Source organism: Papilio polytes, unplaced genomic scaffold, assembly GCF_000836215.1.
Source record: "Papilio polytes unplaced genomic scaffold, Ppol_1.0 DF824180.1, whole genome shotgun sequence".
Classification (NCBI taxonomy): Eukaryota; Metazoa; Arthropoda; class Insecta; order Lepidoptera; family Papilionidae; genus Papilio; species Papilio polytes.
In genome coordinates this window covers 1774263-1794532 of record NW_013525024.1, presented here as the reverse complement: position 1 = coordinate 1794532, position 20270 = coordinate 1774263, and the positions used below count along the sequence as shown (strand labels likewise).

At 32.4% G+C, this 20270-nt stretch overlaps 8 protein-coding genes across 10 annotated transcripts in view; 4 read left to right on the top strand and 4 right to left on the bottom strand.

Moving 5' to 3' along the window:
- Positions 1-4360, bottom strand: part of LOC106111005 — an 8655-nt gene extending 4295 nt beyond the window's left edge. Inside the window, exons 1-10 of the mRNA XM_013292973.1 lie at positions 4132-4360; positions 3329-3561; positions 2784-3173; positions 2398-2533; positions 2014-2243; positions 1327-1758; positions 1042-1247; positions 365-937; positions 200-294; positions 6-122 (exon numbers count right to left, since the gene is read on the bottom strand). Of these exons, the coding sequence (XP_013148427.1) occupies positions 6-122; positions 200-294; positions 365-937; positions 1042-1247; positions 1327-1758; positions 2014-2243; positions 2398-2533; positions 2784-3173; positions 3329-3560 (2411 nt within the window). The 5' untranslated portion in view covers position 3561; positions 4132-4360. The remainder of the gene's footprint in view (positions 1-5; positions 123-199; positions 295-364; positions 938-1041; positions 1248-1326; positions 1759-2013; positions 2244-2397; positions 2534-2783; positions 3174-3328; positions 3562-4131) is intronic.
- A 297-nt stretch (positions 4361-4657) lies between these two features.
- LOC106111216 (small G protein signaling modulator 3 homolog) lies at positions 4658-7521 on the top strand. The gene has a single exon (XM_013293234.1). The coding sequence runs from the start codon at positions 4813-4815 to the stop codon at positions 7195-7197; it is 2385 nt and encodes a 794-aa protein (XP_013148688.1). The 5' UTR covers positions 4658-4812; the 3' UTR covers positions 7198-7521.
- A 455-nt stretch (positions 7522-7976) lies between these two features.
- LOC106111212 (60S acidic ribosomal protein P1) lies at positions 7977-9386 on the top strand. The gene is made up of 3 exons (XM_013293227.1): positions 7977-8166; positions 8360-8612; positions 9271-9386. Exons 1-3 carry the CDS (start codon positions 8095-8097, stop codon positions 9282-9284), a joined length of 339 nt encoding a protein of 112 aa, XP_013148681.1. The 5' UTR covers positions 7977-8094; the 3' UTR covers positions 9285-9386.
- A 349-nt stretch (positions 9387-9735) lies between these two features.
- Positions 9736-10564, bottom strand: LOC106111211 (28S ribosomal protein S14, mitochondrial). Its single transcript, XM_013293226.1, has 3 exons — positions 10395-10564; positions 10075-10298; positions 9736-9895 (listed from the first exon to the last, which is right to left on the bottom strand). The coding sequence occupies exons 1-3, from the start codon at positions 10458-10460 to the stop codon at positions 9793-9795; spliced, it is 393 nt and encodes a 130-aa protein (XP_013148680.1). The 5' UTR covers positions 10461-10564; the 3' UTR covers positions 9736-9792.
- A 279-nt stretch (positions 10565-10843) lies between these two features.
- LOC106111213 (Fanconi anemia group D2 protein homolog) lies at positions 10844-15019 on the top strand. Its single transcript, XM_013293228.1, has one exon. The coding sequence runs from the start codon at positions 10998-11000 to the stop codon at positions 14988-14990; it is 3993 nt and encodes a 1330-aa protein (XP_013148682.1). The 5' UTR covers positions 10844-10997; the 3' UTR covers positions 14991-15019.
- Positions 15020-15258: 239 nt separating this feature from the next.
- Positions 15259-17184, bottom strand: LOC106111037 (60S ribosomal protein L10a). 2 transcript variants are annotated; one of them, XM_013293002.1, is made up of 5 exons: positions 17075-17184; positions 16768-16923; positions 16114-16269; positions 15747-15912; positions 15259-15465 (listed from the first exon to the last, which is right to left on the bottom strand). In XM_013293002.1, coding segments are annotated over exons 1-5 (651 nt in total). In that variant the 5' UTR covers positions 17077-17184; the 3' UTR covers positions 15259-15294. The 2 variants fall into 2 exon arrangements, with proteins under 2 accessions (XP_013148456.1, XP_013148457.1); XM_013293003.1 differs by lacking the exon at positions 17075-17184 and having other exon boundaries at positions 16525-16893.
- Positions 17185-17555: 371 nt separating this feature from the next.
- On the bottom strand, positions 17556-18451 carry LOC106111106. The gene is made up of 3 exons (XM_013293078.1): positions 18226-18451; positions 17884-18036; positions 17556-17806 (listed from the first exon to the last, which is right to left on the bottom strand). Exons 1-3 carry the CDS (start codon positions 18340-18342, stop codon positions 17666-17668), a joined length of 411 nt encoding a protein of 136 aa, XP_013148532.1. The 5' UTR covers positions 18343-18451; the 3' UTR covers positions 17556-17665.
- An 892-nt stretch (positions 18452-19343) lies between these two features.
- LOC106111219 (presqualene diphosphate phosphatase) overlaps positions 19344-20270 on the top strand; it is a 2417-nt gene continuing 1490 nt past the window's right edge. Inside the window, exons 1-3 of one of the 2 annotated variants that reach the window (XM_013293237.1) lie at positions 19344-19442; positions 19609-19716; positions 20106-20252. In XM_013293237.1, the coding sequence (XP_013148691.1) occupies positions 19708-19716; positions 20106-20252 (156 nt within the window). In that variant the 5' untranslated portion in view covers positions 19344-19442; positions 19609-19707. Of the gene's footprint in view, positions 19443-19498; positions 19717-20105; positions 20253-20270 lie in introns of those variants that run through there. The other variant, XM_013293238.1, reaches the window with a different exon arrangement.

Genomic DNA, 20270 nt, shown 5'->3' with positions numbered 1-20270 from the left:
CCAGCTTCAAGTGGATACCGAAATCAAGTAACGCGTGCTCGTAAGGCTTAAGGTCTTCCGTTGCTTCCTTCTCGATATACGTCCGCATATCGGTTTTAGTATGAAACCGGCGGTTTTCAGGGCTAAAAGGATTTTTAAATATTTCTTATTATACGTTGTTTTATTACAACGTTGTTTTAATATCAAACGTGACACGTACCTGACCAAAACAACATCCCATTTCCCAGCCGAATTGCCGAAACTTCGTCGTACCATATGCTTCGTCCATCCCACAGGCAAACGCTTATCTTCCACCTTCAGAATAATTTACAAGTATTAAAAACAAACAGTAAAATATACCGAAAAAAGTTTTCAGTACACTAACCTGAACACTTCGTCTCGGTAAAGGTGGTTTGCTGTTTGGATCTTGTTTGATTTCGCTTTCTATTTCGCTGACTGAGCCCACTGGCTGCCCGTTGACCCACCTGCAGCACCACTCCCCGGGCAACATGAAACTCTCCGGCATCTCCTGCTTCCTCACTATCTGCTTCCTCATCTCTTCCACCTGCCGCTTCATCTCTGCTAATTCACATTCCACCTTCTCCATCTTCTTCTTTGCTTTCGCCTGTAACAATCTAAATTTCTTATCCCTCTTCAAATGCGACACAGCCTTCTTTGTTTTACTTTTACTTTCATTTTCATTTTCAGTAGTTTCCGATTGTTCGGGTAATGGTAAACCATCCTCAGTCAATTCAACTGGAATCGCTTCTATTTCATCTTTAATTTCGTCTTCATCTTCTTCTTCGGGTATTTCTACTTTAGGTGAATCTACCTTTTCTGTTTTAGTGATACCATCTTCCAATTTAATGATTGCTTCTTTAATCCTATCGATTACTTCTTCGTGCTTCTTGTCATCTATTACTTCGAAATTTTGAAGTTTTATTTCCTCTTCTAATACCTATGTTTTTAAATTATATTTATTATTTATATTTACGTCATTAAATTGTTAATATAATAAACTATATAATACAGTGTCACATACAAAGTAACTAATAAACTTACTGGATCAACACTGTTTCTAGGTTCTGTCACTTCCGTATCTTCCTTAACACCTGAGACACAAGTAGATTGAACAGTTTCTATATTCTGGGGAATATTAATTGCATCATCTTTATTATCCATCTCCACATTTGGAGGTTCAACTTCTATTTTTGGCTTAATGTCAACCTCTGGACTGGCGATTGTACCAATTATAGATGCCAGAGCGTCTAAAACAGTTACATACAGGTTACAATATTAAAATCAAACATAGTACTAATCGAAATACACAAGGATTTAGTATTTTACCTGGTATATCATTTCTCATGTCAATATTATTTTCTAGTTTAATTTTCCTTTGTACTGGCTTAGGTTTTTCCTGTTTAATCACTTTTGGTGATGGCGCATTAGTTTCCTTTGGTGTTCTTTGCATTTTCCTCTTCTTCTGGCCGATATTAAATATTTCTTTTATATTCAACTTTCGTTTCTTTTCACGACGTTCACTTTTTGTACCTAAATAATCACGGGTTGGATCAAATAGGTGAGTATGGAAAATTGGTGTTTGCAAGGATCCTGTAGGCGCCGTACTAGGACCGGACTCAAAGGAAATGGGTGAGGATATTGATGAAGATGATAATGCTTCAGATGAGGGATCAATTTTTTCTGTTTCTTTCAATTTAAAAAGCCTGCTTGTCGTACACTTCCAGTGGAATCCATCATCAAAGATAATTTCATAAGAGCCTGCCAAAAAAAAAATACCCTATATTCTATTGATTGTAGACTAGCTGTTGTTCAGGAAATCTTCCACATGAAATAAAAAAAAAATATTTAAAAACTGTCGATGTTATTCAGCGAAAACGTAGTTTTTAATGCTGAAAGACTTTAATTAGCCCCAGTAGTTTTTTAAGTTATTGCAATATAAACAAAAATCCGAAAAAACTAATCTTCCCTCTTTATAATATAAGTATAGATTTGTCATATCATAGGATAACTCACCATTGCCCAAATCTTTATTAATCGTAGCAATAAATCTTCGATTATCCCTCCATCGTGCTAAACATCTTTCACCAATAACAAATTTTAATTTTGATTTCTCATCTTGCTTAACTTCTTCCTTTATTATAGGGACTTCCACATTGTCAGTCTCAGAATTAGATGTAGTAGGTATAGGTGAGGTACTAAAAGGTCTCAGTCTAGGACTGTTAACACTTATCCATTCATCATGTCTAAAAAATAAAAAGATATTTAGGTCATCTATCAAACATCCTAGCTTGATGATCAATTCTAGACCAATTTTATACAAAACATTGACCATTTAAATTTAAAAAATACTTGACTATTTAAATTTAAAAAAATTGTAATAAGTATGTGAAAACATACTTTTTAGAGGAATTCTCATAGTGCACCAACACTTCCATTTCATCATAATCTACTTCAATAATTTCCGCCGGATGCCAAGATTCTTCAAAATCTTTTGCCTCAACTTTAGAACCAACAGACAAAGCCATATTATTACCTGGAAAAAGATCTTCATTAAATATAAATTTATCGCAAAGAATAAACTTGTAGCATGTTTTATAAACATTGGTTTATTTACTACTTCTGAGTAAATCTAGAGAATTTAGCTAAACTATTAGTGATATTTAATTCAATAATTATTTCTATAAACATGCAACATGCAAAACAACTTACTACTATAAGCTTACTACAATAAAGCTATGTGTAAATTTGTTAAAAAAATCAGACTTATCCATTTTACAACATACCCTTTTCTTCTGGACTAAGACATTCTTTATCAAAACATTTTTCTTCCTTTTTAGTTAACATCCTCGCCTCTGATTGGCTTAATATAAGGTCCATTACACTTGTGGCCACTGTTAATGGTTCCTCTTGCATTTCACTTGTTAATTCATCTTTTAATTTTTCCTTTTCCTCCATATCTATCTTCTTATCTGATGCTGCAACCATTTCATCACATTTTTGGATCTCTGTCTCCTTCGCTTGATCCTCTATAAATTTCTTTATAGCTTCCAGATTTTCTGTGTCAAAATCAATTTGCTGTGTTGCATTACCTGCACTAACAGCATCAGAAGTTATGTCATTTGAATTCATGTTTGATGCTTTTTTATTCCATGGAAATATTGAAGGTACAGCATCTGAAATCCAAAAAACACTGTAGAAATATGTTGTTAATGCAATTATAAACTACCATGCATTAACTACGAAATGCAAAAAAAATGTGTAGTCAAGGCCTTATGTAATGTAAAATGAAATTGTCTGTGTCACAAACTACTACTGATATTGAATGTACCTGACTTTAAAACATATTTACAGTCCTTGTAAATTTGAAAATCTCGTTTACAAAAGTGTCGTGAGCACACATATGATGGTGTTGTTATATTAAATTGTTTGTTTCGTGTAATTGTTATCCATGTGTCACACAATCTTTCATCTTTGGGGTACTTGTGATATGTTACCCCGATATCTTCCTTTCTTGTTGAGCATGACTGACAGTTTTCAATACAACATTTTTTAACTGCCATCCTATGTTTGAATAAATTGTTTAATTATACTTTGCACACATTTTTACATATTTCTTCTTCAATATAAATTTAATAACTTGGAATTGATAAAAGTGTAATTTGTTCATTTATCATAATTTAACATGTAAATATAGGTATTTCTTACAAGTATAGAATACAGGATATATTTTTTAATGCTTTATTTAAAATTTGTGAAGTTTGATACCTGATAAATTAAATGTTGCTTCCTGCCATGAATAACATTTACTAGAGCATACCTAAAACAACTTTTTCATCATACTTAGAGCATCTGCATACTGTATTGTAGTCTTGTAAGACTCTTTAACCAAAATCAAATAAAACAAAATCGGTATTGTGTGCGTCTACCTACATGGTAACCAGTATGCTTAGGAGTAAACTAACGGTCTATAAAGTCTTAAGTCTTAGGACTCGTCTATTCTTATGTCACTGATATAGAACATAAAATATTGTTAGTTGTTTCAATGAATTAGATGAACTCATAGTACAAGAATGATAATAGACGTTAGAAGTTATATAACACATTTTGATATATTAAAAAAACAATACTCACCTATAATGATGAGTTTGTCCTTTAAAACATCGTGAAAAATAGTAACCACGTAAGGTCGCTTCAATATTGTGGGACCTGTAGTTACAAAATCCAAAACAACATATCCCACTTATTCATATTTTACATAACACAAAATCCATGCATAATTACAATCGTAATAACAATAAAATAAAACTGAATAAAACTATTGAAATTGAATGTTTTCTTTTTACAATTTTTGACAATTCTTTTTCGGGACGATTTTAAAGCAGATTAAAAATATTATCAAAGAACATGTACGATCTAGATTCTACCAAAAAAAAAGCTGATGAAGGTCGATCGTGCAAAAACAAGGTATAAAAAGAAGAAGGAAAAAATAATCGCTTATCATTCCTTTAAAATCTTAAATTAAAATAAATAAACTCTATTAAAATGTTCGGGATTTATGGATACTTATTGGTAGATAGGTTTTGAAAGGATATGGCAGTACGAATTTTCGGTAGAAAACTGTACAAAACTGTAAAAAATAAAAATCTACCAAAATTGCTACGAAGAGGAGAAAGAGAAAGTGACAATTTGTGACAATAGTGCAAATTGCAAAAGTACAATACAACATTGTTAATAATTTTTAATATTATATTATTGTAAGGACATCATCTGCATGAGTAGTCGTGTGATACGTTTAAAGTACAACAAAGAAAAATGAATTTAGCTAAATCTTTGTTTAGTTCAAGAGACCACGTAGGCTACGTTGGCCGCGAAGATCACGAACGTAAAATAAGTGCATCACTAGCCGATGACGACCCAGAAGATGTTATTGATAGTATACGTGGATTAAATCTTGCTGAAGAACTGCTTCCAGCGCCAGGCGGACCGTTTTCCTCCCTTACACAAAGTATGGTACCTCAAGATATAATGGCAAAACTAGCACAACCCGAGTCTGAAGGTCAAGGTGGTCTTCCGGATTATCGATTTGATGAGTTTGGTTTTTGTGTTGACGATGAAGAGGGATCGGAAATATCAGACAAATTAACGTCAACTGCTATTCAAGAGGAAGATCATCATCGTCTCCAGTGGGAGTTCTATAGTAAGGAAATAAGTTTTTCCGAGAGTGAAGGTAAATTTTCGAAATCTGAAAAATTACAACAAATGGTAAAGGATGGCGTCCCCCATATGTTACGCCCACAAGTATGGATGCACCTATGTGGTGCAAATAAAAAAAGGGCAACTACAGAAATTACATATCATGAAATAGTAAGAGCATCTAGTGATGACGGATTAGTTACTAGTAAGCAAATTGAAAAAGATTTGGTCCAAATTTTGCCTAACAATGTGTGCTTTTCACATCCAACTAGTACTGGAGTGCCTAGACTTCGTCGTATTCTCAGGGCATTAGCCTGGCTCTATCCTGACATTGGTTATTGTCAAGGGACGGGAATGATTGCAGCATCTCTCTTACTGTTGATGGAGGAAGAAGAGGCATTTTGGATAATGTGTACTACTGTGGAAGATCTGTTACCTGCATCATACTACTCATCTACATTAATTGGCATACAAGCGGATCAAAAGGTGCTGAGAAGCTTAATTTCCACATATCTACCTGGCATAGATCAAGTCCTCAATGCACATGATATAGAGCTTTCTCTTATAACTATGCACTGGTTTTTAACCTTATATGCTAATGTAGTTCATATGAAGATTTTACTAAGAATATGGGACCTCTTCTTTTTGGAAGGATCTATAGTACTTTTTAAAGTAACTCTTGCCATGCTAAAAATAAAGGAAAACAGATTTACAGAGATTTCAAACTCTGCCCAAATATTTAATGCATTATCTGATATACCTGGTGAAATAGATGATGTAAATTTACTTATAAAGACAATTGAAGAGGTTTGTGGTGACACATTAAGCTCTGCATTAATTGAAACACATAGAAGAAGACATTTGGCATATCTTATGGCTGACCAGGGTGCTTTAGTTGGTAACCCTAGTGCAGTTCCTAACTTGCCAAAACAGCATCTTCAAAGAAGACAGATAAAAAAAAGCAAATCAGTAATACAAACTATATTATTTGGTGATGATAGTAACAATGAAGATGCTGTATCTAAAAATGTAAAGCAGACTGAAATCCTTGTAGACCTTAGAGAAGCCATTTTACAGGTGGCTCGTCATTTTTTAACTCTAGAACCACAACTGCAATCTGAAGTTCAATTAACAGCAGACTATACAATGCAAAGCCATGCTGCAGATCGAGAAAGGTACGTAAATGTATCAAGAAGTAAGAGAAGACGGGCCAAGGCATTGTTGGACTTTGAAAGAAGGGATGGTGATGAGTTAGGCTTTAGGAAGAATGATGTAATTGAGGTAATCAGTTCTAGAGATGAGCACTGCTGGATTGGAGAGCTCAATGGCCTAAGGGGATGGTTTCCAGCTAGATTTGTGACATTTTTAGATGAAAAGGGTGTTAAATACAGCAGAGCTGGTGATGACTCCATAACAGAAAAGGCTGCACATTTGGTAAGAGGAGTTTTGGCACCTGCTTTCAAACGAGTTTTATTACATGGGATTAAAAAACCAAGTTTCTTAGATGGACCCTGTCACCCATGGTTATTTATTGAAGAGGCTTCTTCTAGAGAGGTTGAAAAAGATTTCAATTCAGTTTACAGTCGCTTAGTTTTGTGCAAAACATATCGACTGGATGAAGAAGGAAAGGTTTTAACACCAGAGGAGTTATTGTATAGATGTGTCCAGGCTATTAATTTGTCTCATGATAATGCTCATGCTCAAATGGATGTTAAACTAAGGACTCTAATTTGCATGGGATTAAATGAAGAAGCCTTGCACTTATGGCTTGAAGTTTTATGCTCTTGTGTAGATGTTGTCCAAAAATGGTATCATCCTTGGTCTTTTATAAATTCACCAGGATGGGTTCAAATAAAATGTGAACTAAGAATACTTTCACAATTTGGATTTAATCTGAACCCTGAATGGGAACTGCCATTGAAGAAAGATACACAAAACCAACCTTTAAAAGAAGGTGTCAGAGACATGTTAGTAAAACATCATTTGTTTTCATGGGATTTATAATTACATATTACTAAAATGTCAGTCAAGTCATAAGGAGCTAATTTTTTAGACTTAGAATTTGACTTCTTTCATTTATTTGATCTCAAACTGAAGAAAAACCAAAAATTGTGATCCCATATATAATCCTTAATTTTCTTTCACTGTATAAGCTTTTAATGTTCTGTAATAAATTGTCGTTGTATTTATTTAGATTTAATTATAGTCAATTGCAATTTCATGTATATTGTACTTAAAATCTTCAAAGGACCTAATTTATTTGTAATTATCTGTTAATAATTATTATTTTAAAGTTTATTGTAATTGTTAATCTTAGAATAAATTTATCTTCTCAGTTATACCACTTTATTTTTAATTTATTATAATTTCAATAAAAACAGATACATTCGATTTTTGTCATTTTAATTGATGTTTCTTGTATGTGATAACATTGATAAGTAAGAGATAAATAATACAAAACATGCTATAAAATTATCTTTACTGTTTTTACCTAAAATAGCTTGAACTGACGATTGAAGCAAACTAACACTTTACTTTCTTTCTATGCAAAAGTTTTCAACTTTTAAATGTACTTACTATGTATGTGTTATATTTTACGTAGTTGCGGTTTTAATTAAAAAGTTTATGTCTTATATACGTTCAATTATGACTTTTATTCATAGGTATTCGCAATTCATTATAAACATTTGTTCCATTTAAAGAAATATTTACTCTTTAACTATTTCATTTGATTTGCTCTTTGATTTTCAAGTTTTGTATATTGCAACACCAACATAAACACATGAAATGTCAGGTTGACAGGTGTCGCTCTTTCTATTTCTCTTCAAAATCAAGAAATCCAACGTGCTTGTTCTCTCCGAGCTAAGGCCACTAGGCGACTTGCACTAAATAAATAAAAAAATGGCATCAAAGGCTGAATTAGCTTGCGTTTACTCCGCTCTCATCCTAGTAGATGATGATGTTGCTGTAACTGTAAGTACAATATCGTAATTGCAAATTATGGATAGGTTCTAGTCCAAGTTTATATCCAGTAAAATCCACTAAATTAAGCAATTGTTTTTCCATAACGTAGCTTTAAATTTAAGGTTAGTTTAATTTCTGAGTGGATGTTCCTTTATTTCAGTGATTAGGGTTAATTTTTCACGCTAACATGTTTCTCTTATAGGGTGAGAAGATCTCCACCATACTGAAGGCTGCCGGCGTGGATGTTGAGCCCTATTGGCCGGGATTGTTCGCCAAGGCTTTAGAGGGTGTGAATGTACGTGACCTGATCACGAACATCGGCTCAGGTGTGGGAGCCGCACCCGCGCCAGGCGGCGCTCCAACCGCAGCGTCCGCAGCCGCGCCTTCCTCGGAACCCGCCAAGGAAGAAAAGAAGGAGGAAGAACCTGAAGAGTCTGATGATGACATGGGCTTCGGTGAGTTTAATATTTCTTCATTCTATACTTAGTTTGTATTCATCTTGTTGTTTTTACACTTAGCATGAAAATTGTTTAATATGTCTAGTTAAATTCACAGTATAAACATATATTCAGATAGCCCACATTATACTGTATAAATTACTATCTTTCGCCTGCGACTCCGGTTGAGTGGAATAAAAAAGACAAAAGCAAATAGCCTATGTGTTCTTCCGGACTATCCCCTACACCTATGCCAAATTTAGGTTCAGCAGTTTAGGTTACAAAATCTAACAAACATCCATCCATCCATCTAAACTTTCGCATATATACTATTAGAGAGATATGAAACAACAATTTACTAATAAAAAAATGTAATTGTTTCACTTGTTGAATTAACAAAAGTTACCTCATGGTAATGATCAGTAAATATTACTTTTCATACAAATGCTTAACAGAAAGATTTATTCTGATTATGGTAAAGTTATAAAAAGGCTACTTAATAAATTACAATGCAGGTTGCAATGTTTCATGCTAAGTTTTCAATGATGTTTAGCATGTATTAGCTTCAGATTTAAAAATGATTGACAAAATATATTACTGAGAAAGTTTTTATAAATACCAGTAAGATACATTGCAACTGAACAAAACATTAATGATGGTTTTTCTTTTGTTTCAGGTCTGTTTGACTAAAAAGCTTTACCTTAACACTGTGGTATTCCATTGTTAAGCTTCATGAAGCTTATTTAGTTGTAAGGAAATAAAACTTTATAAAAAAAAGTTAAATAACTGAAACTTGTTTTTTATTTCTTCATTATTGTGTAATAGTATCTTAAAGAAATTACCATTCAAAATCATTAAAAGTTTGTGGCCTGTTATGGTTGGATTTTAAATTTAGGGACTGTCCAAACAAATTGATAATAAAAATCAGTATAAAATTTGTGATTGAAATATCAGATTTTGTTACCTCATCTGATAGTAACAATGATTTTAAAATCCATCTGACCGTGGTGGGAATAAAATTTTCCACTTACATTGTTTTTTAACATGACATAGAAATAATGGTAATAAAATATAGGTACTAATATAAATAAATAAAACTAATACACTGATACCAAAATGAGGAACAATTTAAACACAAATCTATTGATGTATAAATATCTTTAATCTATGGTCTATTCCTATATTCAAAAAAACAATATTATCCCCACATAGCTCGCTGGACTCCTGACAGTTTGTTGTAGTCTGCTAAGTGGCGCCAAACAATACGACTCATACGCCATTCTGGCACAATGCCCCGAGGCCTGAAATATATGATGTATTAATTTGTGTAGCAAAATAAATAGTCCAAAATGACAATCAGGAACTAGGGGGCAACTATTTCGTAAAACACTAATAAACGGCAATGCTTTTCTATGTCCCGTGAGTTTGTGTCCCAATTCAAAGCTAATTAGAAAGTTAAAAATGAGCTGTTGATACTAACCTGGATGTAATAACACATCTGTTATTAATCCTCAAAGGAATAGCGTTCATCTCAAACTTATTAATATCTTTATCAGCTAGCTCTCTAATTTCCACTGGCAGCACATCATTTCTCCTCATAGCATTAATTCTGGTTCTTTCCAAAAAGTTTTCAGCGCTCATTCGTCTTCTTTTGACATCACGGATCATAAGCCAATTAGCCCATTTATTTCGAACTTGTTGGAACTGTAATATAATTTGATAGAAGTTTTCCACATTAAATACCTTAATGACTTTAGCTAGATGGTATTTAAAATACTAGAATGTGTTGATAAATCATACCCCATAACCTGGAACTGATTGAGACTTCCAGACAAACTTCCCAACGTTACTTATGTTTAAATTCATCTCTGAAAAATTTTATAACCACCTAGTGTTTCGAATTGTATTAAAACATAATTTTTAACTTCAATTACAATTTACTTTTTACTTCAACCTCAAAACACAATTTGACATTAATATTTTTAAGTTTTATAACAGCAGTTCGTTATGAAAAGATATTACACAACTACCACCTGCAACCTTACTCTTTTCAGATGTTAAAAGAAGCTTTACTTTTCCTAAAAGTTAGTTTGATTTGTAATTAAAGACGAATTAAGATCCGCTGCCTTTTTTGAAGTTGCTGTGAGGTGAATATAAATTACTTATTTTAATCTATTTTATTATCTTACTTTTCGTAAAATGGTGGGTAATCTGTAAACAAGCAAAGCACGTCAAAAGAATGTCAAATTCAGTTTAAAATACAAACTGAAAACTGATACTTTTGTAGTTATAAACAATATTTACATGTTTAAAAATAAGAAAAAGCTTGCGGTCACTTACGACACGGATTATTGTAATTTTTCAGTTATCTAGTTGCTTCCACCACCTTGTGAATTGCTAAAAATGAGCCGGAAAAGACAAACTTCGCTGAGCGAAAACTCGGAAATTAGCCAAAAGAGATCAAGAAATCCTGAGGTAACTTATCTTCAGAAAACCTTAGAGGAAAGTGGACTTATCTTAAAAGATCCACCCGAAAAAAATATAGCGAAACTCGAAACAATTTATCTAATACGTAACATTAAAAAGAATCTTCAAAAGCATTTTGATTACCCCAGAAATGCTTCAGAGTTCATTGGAGATTTGACTAAAAAGTGTGAAGATCTCGTGACTTTTAAACATTACTTATTTCCGAATGTTGTAAAACTTGTAGATAATGGTTTAAGTGAACATTTGATTAATGACAGTGTATTGAAGATATTACTTGGTGTGCCAATACTGCAGCACAAGTTAATAGATTATGTATTTACAAAGGCCACTGATTTGGCTGTTGAATCAAATTGCCTGCCTTGGATACAAATGATTTTAAAATGTATCTCATCTTTAGACTGCATAGTTAACAGTGAAGCAATGGCTACACATCTTATTGATTTGCTAGAAATTTCTACAGAAAAAATGGTACGCCTTGAGATAATAACATCCATTCCTGATATTTTAGGTGATCAAGAACATAATAATGTAGCAATTGAGTTATGTAGAATATTAAGGCAGGATCATGATCTGATACCTGCTGTTCTGGATTGTGTTTCAAATCTTTGTCTCTCTGATGAGCAGTATGAACAAATTCAAGAGAAAACTTTAAACATTCTGCTCAGTTTGTCTAAATGCAGTTACTTCCCATGTTTTGTTAAAGTTCTACTTATGCGTGGTAGAATGAATGAAAGTGGGTACTTAAAAGCTGTACAAGGATTAAGGAACGCTATAAGTTGGCCTACAACATTGGCAACCCTTCAAGAGATTGCTTCAAGTCAAGTACTTACCGCAAATGCTATTAGGAATTCTATGGTATCATGTAAGCTGATATCTAATGCATGGTTAAAGGTTATCACAAATTGTAAAATAAGTACAGATCACAAACCATTTGATTTTATTATTGTCCTTATTTTATATTCAACTTCTGAAGAGAGACAAAAGCAATTGGAAATTCTATTGAAGAAACAAATCAAGTTAAACATTATGAAGGAGAATTTATTAGATGATGTATTTGAGAAATACAAACCAATTTTAATAAATTATCTTAAAGACTTGATTGGTTTGACAAATACTTTTCTTAAATCTAAAGCAGATCCCATTGTACAGTCATTTGCTTCTCACATTTATATGTTGATGTTATCACATTTTGATGAATATTGTCAAACTATTGTTGCTGAGCTTCTTCAGTTAGGTTTGTATTGTAAGACGATTCTTATAAATATACTTGAAATATTGAACAATGTTGCCACCAAAGATATATCATTGCTAAAGCCGCAGTGCTTACAAATGCTTACATTGCTAGACAGAATGGATGATATGTCATTAGGAGAAATACGATCAGTGATGAATTTGATTTGTGCCCTCGCATACAAGTGTGAGAACTCCCTTATTCGCGATGATATTCACATGATTATAAGAAAAGAACTAGGCAGCTCCAACCCATCAATAAAAACACAAGGAATCCTTGCTGGTGTTCATGCTGTGAAATATCTGATGACAAGTGGTTATAATGAAGATGATACATCACAATTAACCAATAATATCAGTTATACATCATTTTCTCATATATCAGAAGTTGATCTTCGAGAAGCTGTCCAAGTTATTGAACTAATGAATCGCAGCACCCAACATTTTCCTGAAATGATAGCTTTTTACTATGATGAATTGTGTTCTATCATCAGTTCTGTAGATCATATTAACAGAAAGTTTTTGGCATGGTTGACTGATGCAGTTACCAATGATTTAGAAAAAAATTTTATTGTTGATTCTATTGAGGTAGAAAGAATAGGTGAAATAAAGTTATCAATGCAGTACTCTTTGTTAGTGGAGAGTGATGTCGACCAATTAATAGCTATTAATATTGCTGGATTAGCACTTAATAATAAAGGGAATGTTAGTGTTGCCATTTTATCTCCATTGTTCAAACTTGTCCAAACTTTGCGTTTTAAGCAAGATCAAGGAAAACTCACTAGTATAGATGCACTGCTAGGTTGTCCAATTGTTATGCCAAAGGTAAATCTTGATGAAGTTAAAGAAATGGAATTTAATACAATTTCTTCTATTATAGATTGTTTACTTTATTGTGTAAATTGGTTAAGGGAGCTACTCAATGCATTTGCAACACAAACTGATTTAACTCTTAGAGTACATATGTTCAAGAGAATAGCTAATATTGAAGAAATAGAAGATTTGATTGTTAAAATATTAGCAATATCCAAAATATCTTATAAGCCACCAAAATATATTTTATTCAGTCATAATGTCAGTTGCTCTGGAAAAAAACCTACAACTTCACAGAAAAAACAGAAGTTGAATGACACAACTTTACCTGAAACTGTACGATCACAAGTTACTCAGGAACATGCTTCAGTTAAAAATCAACTTCAACTTATGCAAACTTTACCTCTCAGGAAAATGAATTTAAATTTAATTAATTTACTAAATATTGATCTTCAAGAGAGTAGAGAAATGGTAAAGAGTTTACAATTTTTATTGAAATCTATTAAACAATACTTGGAAGAAACATTACTATCAAAAATTAAAAGACACACTTTTCTATCAAAACAAGAAACTAGTAAAGTATATGATGTCAAGAAGGCAGAAGAGTGTGCAAACTCAATGAACAATACGCTACCAAAGTTAATGAACCATGTGAATACCATTACAAGCTACTTGGATAAAAATGTTCTTCAAATGACTGAAATTGATTATTGTATGAAAACTATTGAATACCTAAGCTGCTTAGAGATTATTTATGACATTCTAACTATATATTTCAAATGGATTGGATTTAAAAACCAGCACAATACTTTACTCAAGACTTCTTTAAGAACAGTAGCCAGTGCTGAGTCCAAAGATACAGTGTCATTAAAAGATTGTGTCTTAAATATTGCCAAATATTTACAAAAACATGAGAAATATTGTGTACAAATTTCAATAGCTGCTGCATTACTGGAGTTTCTAAAAGTTTTACAAGAGCATTGTAATGATACACAATTGTCTAAAATCTTAAGAAATGTTGCCTCCAATTTTCTATCTACACAATGGAAAACACCTGATGGTACAATAGAGAAAGGGCTTCTGTTCAACCAAAGTATAGATAGGCTAGCAAGCACATTCTTAATTAATAACGAAATTGTGACTCTTAAAACAATAACGATGGAACTGGCAGCTGATATTCAACATCTTAAAAGTAAAAATGACACACTCAGCACATTTAAATCCATCAATAAAGGGAATTTTCCTGTTCTCTACAGAAATTTAGGTAATGCACTATGTGAAGTAACAAAGACTCATTTAAACCAGGGTTTGAGTAATTCTGAACATCTAAATCTTTGGAAAGATGTGGCTACCATAATGAAATGTATGTCTGATATATCAAAAAGTCTTGAAAATAGAAATAATTTATCTGCATTCTTAAAAAAGTCTATACCAATTATTAAAATGTTTATATCACAAGGTCTACCTATAATAGAAGTGGAATTTAAAAGTAACACTGAAGAAATATTGGAAATTTTGAAACTCCTCCAGCAATCAACAAGGTTTTTACAATCTTTATGCTGTCACTCGAGGTTGAAAAAAGATACAGTGCTAATGAGTAAAGTTCCATATATCAGGCAGTTGCTTGAAACTTTAATCTACAAAGTAAAAGCTGTATTAGTGGCTAATAAATGTTCTAAAGCATTCTGGTTGGGTTTCCTAAAAAATAAAAACATTCATGGTGAAGTAATTCAAACACAACAAAGTGAGGAAAGTGAAGACACAGTTGAAGACTGTGATGATCAGCTTCCAGAAGATGAAGAGATAGACGACAGTGATGATGATATATTAGAACCAGATTCTAAAAGTGTTAGTGACATAGTTTAGAGATGTTATGGAATAAAAATCTAAAAAAAATATGTCTTTCATTATGTAAAGCCTGCTAATATACTTTCAGTTTTGAAAAAACAGTTGAACTGTAAAGTTAAAACTTACAATCTAGGAACAAAATTTAACTTCTCCCTAGGCGCTTGTATTTGAACATTAAAATAATGTTTGAAGGCTTAATCCTTGCTTTAAGATTAAGCTTAAGCTTTCACGATCTGTTTCTTTCTAATTTGGTAAATTTACAGGTAGATTGGAATAAAATCACAAGTTAGGTTTTAAAGTCAGTTTTTATTGTAAAGTACAATTAGTACAACCTCTGAGGTGGGCCCATGGTAGATTTCATATGTAGCGACCTCACATTCTGCCAGTGCTTTTTCAATAGAGAAACGAGGAAGTTGATTGACAAATGGACATTTTGTGCCAACTCATCAGGAGTCATATCCACATGGCCCACTGCCACAGAAAGGCAGAGTACCTGTAATTACAATAAATGTTTTAATCTATACTAATAGTATGAGGAAGATTTGTATTTTTGTATGTATTTGATTCATGCAAAATATTACATTAAAAAGCTATGTTATCAGTGAGTAACATAGGCTTGTATTATTTTCTTAATTTTACGCGAGCGAAGTCGCGAGCAACAGCTAGTACTCACTAAAATAGCTGTTTGTTACAAATTGTAAATAAACATAGTTCCTTATTTTACTTAAATACTTATGAAATTTCATTACTTGTTTAAAAGAAAAGTTTGTTTACCTTCTTCATCTGGAATTTGATGGTAGCCTTCACTTCATCAATCTTCTGAGTCATGGACTCTTGGTGGGAGAGAAGACCAGGGAACTTGCCAGCCTTGTTCAAACCGGGACCAAGCAGACGCGGGATCTGTTTGATGAGTGATTCCGATGCAAGGAAAGCATCAAACCTGGAAAATACATTATTTATATTATAACATTTTTTAAAAAAGTGCCTTTCAAGTTTTAAGTTCAGAAAAGTTTTGAAGGAAACATTTAGTAACCTACAAATGTTGATAAAGTATTGCCAAAAATGATTTTATTGGTGTTTATTTTTTTAAAACTGGTTTGTTTGAATGAAAAATATGATAACATGTTAAGAACAGACTTACTTCTTGGCCAATTTCTTGACAAGTTTTTTGTTCTTGTTAAGCTTCTTTAGGGCTTCAGCATCCATGCATGGCACTTCCAACTGCTTAGCCTCATCACAGTGCTGTTGGTCTCCAAGAACACAAACTTGCATCTTTGGTCTCGGAATGTACTTTAGCCTAAAAAATAATACATAATAATCACAATACTCTATTATACTAGCACTTTTTAATTTTGAAATGATAATCAGTGTGGTGTTTTGACATCATTGGTCAGGTAATACATGCAAAATGCATCATTTAGGATTTGTGCTCTTCTAAAGATAAACGTTTTAAACTTAGATAAGTAGAAAATAAAAGTATGTGCTAGTATTTACTTTAAAATTACATGTACGATAATTCTAAACTACTAAAATCTCAATTTACAGCTCATACCTCAACCACATTCCTGAATAGCATCACGGAACCTTTATCTATTTCGGTAAACCAATAGCATACCTACCCAATATTTTAGGACTCAGGGTTTAAGTCCCGTCAGATAAGCTGACTCCCTGTCCAGATACATTTTAGTGGACAATTACTAACACGTGGATAAGTTGCACTTGGTAGTACAAATAATGGATAAACGATTAAGAGATGGATCATGTCCACGAAAATGCTCTTTCCAGGTAAACATACTTGACAGTGCCGGAGAAACGCTTGTCCTTCTGGGGGTCATAGTTCTTCAGACCGATTTGCAATTCAACTGTCTCCAGGAAGTTACGCTTCTTGTCTTTTGAGGACTGGAGAACGGCATTTACGCACTCGTAAAGAGTATCACGCGACACTTTCGACCTGAAATTATTTTGAGGTTAGCAACAAAACTAAAAAGTATTTTACATAAATATACAGATTTACAGAAATGTTTTACTATTTGTTGTTCATAAACAAAATAAATATTATTGTAAGTTAATAGATTATCAAGATTTTTTAGAGTTAGACTTACATTTTGAAAGGAATAACCTCCCCTCACTTTAACGTCACTACTCGAAAGAACGCAAAGGAAAAAGGATGTTAAGTTGACAGCAAATTGACAGTAACAACAGATAAGTTAGTGACATTTATGACCAAAGAGTATGTATAGACGAATTTTTGGACTGTCATACATACGAAACAATCGAATCTTACCAAAAGTAAAGTTAAATGGATGGACGTTGTTGTTAGTAAGTTTCCAATGGATTTGGAAGAAAATTAGCTCGGAGAAATGTTCAACTGAAGTACTCTAATGCTTCCGAGAAAACCAAGTCTCTTATAAAAGCTAGATATTTTATAAATAAGTTAATAAGACTGTAACTTTCGCATATCGAATATTAGTAAGATTAACTTTTTTTTTTAACTATACTGATTTAAACTGAAATTATTTGAACTCGCGATAAATAAGCACTGCTTTCAAAGTACTGAGGACGATAAAAATAATAAACGTTACCTGCAATGAATCTTATTTATTTAAAACGTGTACAATGTATAATACAGATTTACTTTTCGCAAATACATTGTTTTCTTTATAGCTAAAATTATAAATAATACGTTAAATTATTTAAAATAGTGTCGCATATTTATTAACTTTACGTTCTTTATCAAGGGCTAATGAATATGGAGAAGCAGGCTGTGGATATCGTTGTTCTACCTGGTACCAACTTTCGCCAATTAGTGATGTATCATGTAGCCACCATCCAAACTTAAAAATAATAGGTTTTTAAAAAATTTACTAGGTTCTATCAATGTCATTAATTAATTATTATAGACTAAACGAACCTCATGGCAAGACGTGGGAGGAATTCTGTACATTTCACATGGACCAACAGGTTTTAACAAACCTTTTCTTTTCATGTCTAAAAATCGTTCAAATGAACCGTATGCGAAACCATTCAATCCTCGATGATTGTCTTTGTCGCTATATGTCTTTGACTGTAACAAAAAACAACAAATTCATTTAAGAATAACAACTAAATAAAATAACAGTTTTTTTCTGAGGTAGTTAAAAGTCATTTGGAGTTTTGTTTAAAATTAGCAGGCAGCCCTATCCTTTGAATTTTTAGAAAGATTCTTAATTGCAAAAAATGTAAATTTCAAGTATAGAAAAAGATAAAATATTACAAGTTTTTTAAACAACTCCTTAACTTCAGTTTCCGTCGTAGGTTCGTGATAGTCCTCTTTCAATACATCCTTCATATAATTTTGTGGACCACACATTGTATTTCCGAAGAATTCCATTTTTGCAATGGAAAATTCTACACTTAGAACCTTAAAAGTATGATAATCTTATTATGCAATATAAATATGAAAGTTCGAATAAAAGTGTCACAGGAATGCGATTATTCCATTGTTATGAAACCGTAAACAGGAGTTTTTATTTTTATTATTATTTGAAACATTGCCAGTTTTAATTTGAAGACGGAATGTCACTTAAACCAAGTACATACTTTTTAGTCTAGTTTTAAAAGTTTGGCATGGGTTTTTTGGTAGATTTTTATTAAGAGACCCATGGTCCTAGTCTCTGTCAAATTCTGTCTAGGGTCCCTTGGTTTGCTTTAGGTTCTCAAGTTTAGAGTATTAAATAAAACAAAACTGTTGATTTTAATTAAACATTCGAATTAATTACTATTAAACAGATTAGAACATTAACGTTAAATACCTACGCATTTTACGGTTTAAAATTACGAAACGAGTTTTACATTTTGAAGTGGAAGAGAAGTGATACTTTACACTCCTATCTAAATAAATGTTTTTTTATTACTTTCAGGCGATGGAGCGAGGTATATGGCTAATCCGACACTGGTCCTAGTGGTCCTAATATTAGCATTTACCTATATCAATCTGCAATTTCGAAGCAAGACCTCAATAACTGTCCGTTTTATCACTCTCTGGCGATGGTGACTATGTTAAAAATAAATATGTTCTTCAAAAATATCACGAAATCAAAAAGCCTCAGTCATTAACGTCCGAGTCAGGATGTCATATGGGGTTGTCAGTCCAGGTGTCCGAATTTTAAACAAATAAAATAAATCTTGTACGCCAATCAGATATTTTATGCGTTAATAAAGTTTTACATGTAGCAACAATAAATATTGCATAACATATCGGTAATAATTAGAAACTACATTACATTATTATTAATATTTAGAAACATTTTAAAAGTAAATATTTTTACTGCATTACATAACTTCAATTGCTTATTTTCTTACAAAAACGAAAGGATTGCTATCTGGCAACTCTAAGTCATTGTTAGAAACGGAAATATCGGACACTTGACCACAAAATTCAACAATCATTGTCCTTGTCGAACTGTAAAAAAAATACAAATATTTTATAAGGTCTGTGGTAACAAAAGTCATTTATCTTTTTATGTCAAAATTCTGACTTCTATTTTGTCATTTTCATAATAACTTACATTTACTGTTTTAAGACATTGTTAAAAGTTAATTTTTGGTAATTGTTATGAAAGTTTTCTCATTCTTCAATTGTCTTGCTTGTTTTTAGATTAGCAGAAGCTTCTAGTGTTTTTCATCATACATTTTTTTTATGCCACTAATCACTAAACCTTTGTTTACACAATTGTGAGATTGAGCACAGTACGCTATGGACATGGTAAGAATAATTGTAAGAATGTATAGCCTTGACTTTAGATATGAGTAACTATGATCTCACCGATGCAAATTCGCTCCCACATCATGCATAGATAAATAGACTTATAAGTTTTGTGTTTGTGATTTGTGTTCTTAATTATTTCAAGTTGTGAGTTCTGCTTTTATAATAGTATTTCTAGCAGTGATGCTATTTTCCCCCATATGTTAGTCAAAAAATCCATTGTGTGACAAGACAAATGAGAAGTTCTAACTGTGATGCTTATCTCTGTCAAATGACAATTATAAATATAAGAATAAATGTTCCATTTGAACAATCTGAAAGTGTCAAAATCTCAATATTTCTATGTTTCATGAGGTTTACTTTTTAAAAATTAATTGTTGCATTTCAAGCTAGGTGTAACAGAGGATAAGAGACAAGTACCACCAATGCTGCAAAAGGTGCTTCGTTACGATGTACAAATCACTAAAAGATTTGTTGAACTGGCTCTCAAGACAACCGCTCTAAGATCATTACGGAATCATGCCAAATTTTTGGAGGTAATTTCAAGAACAAAT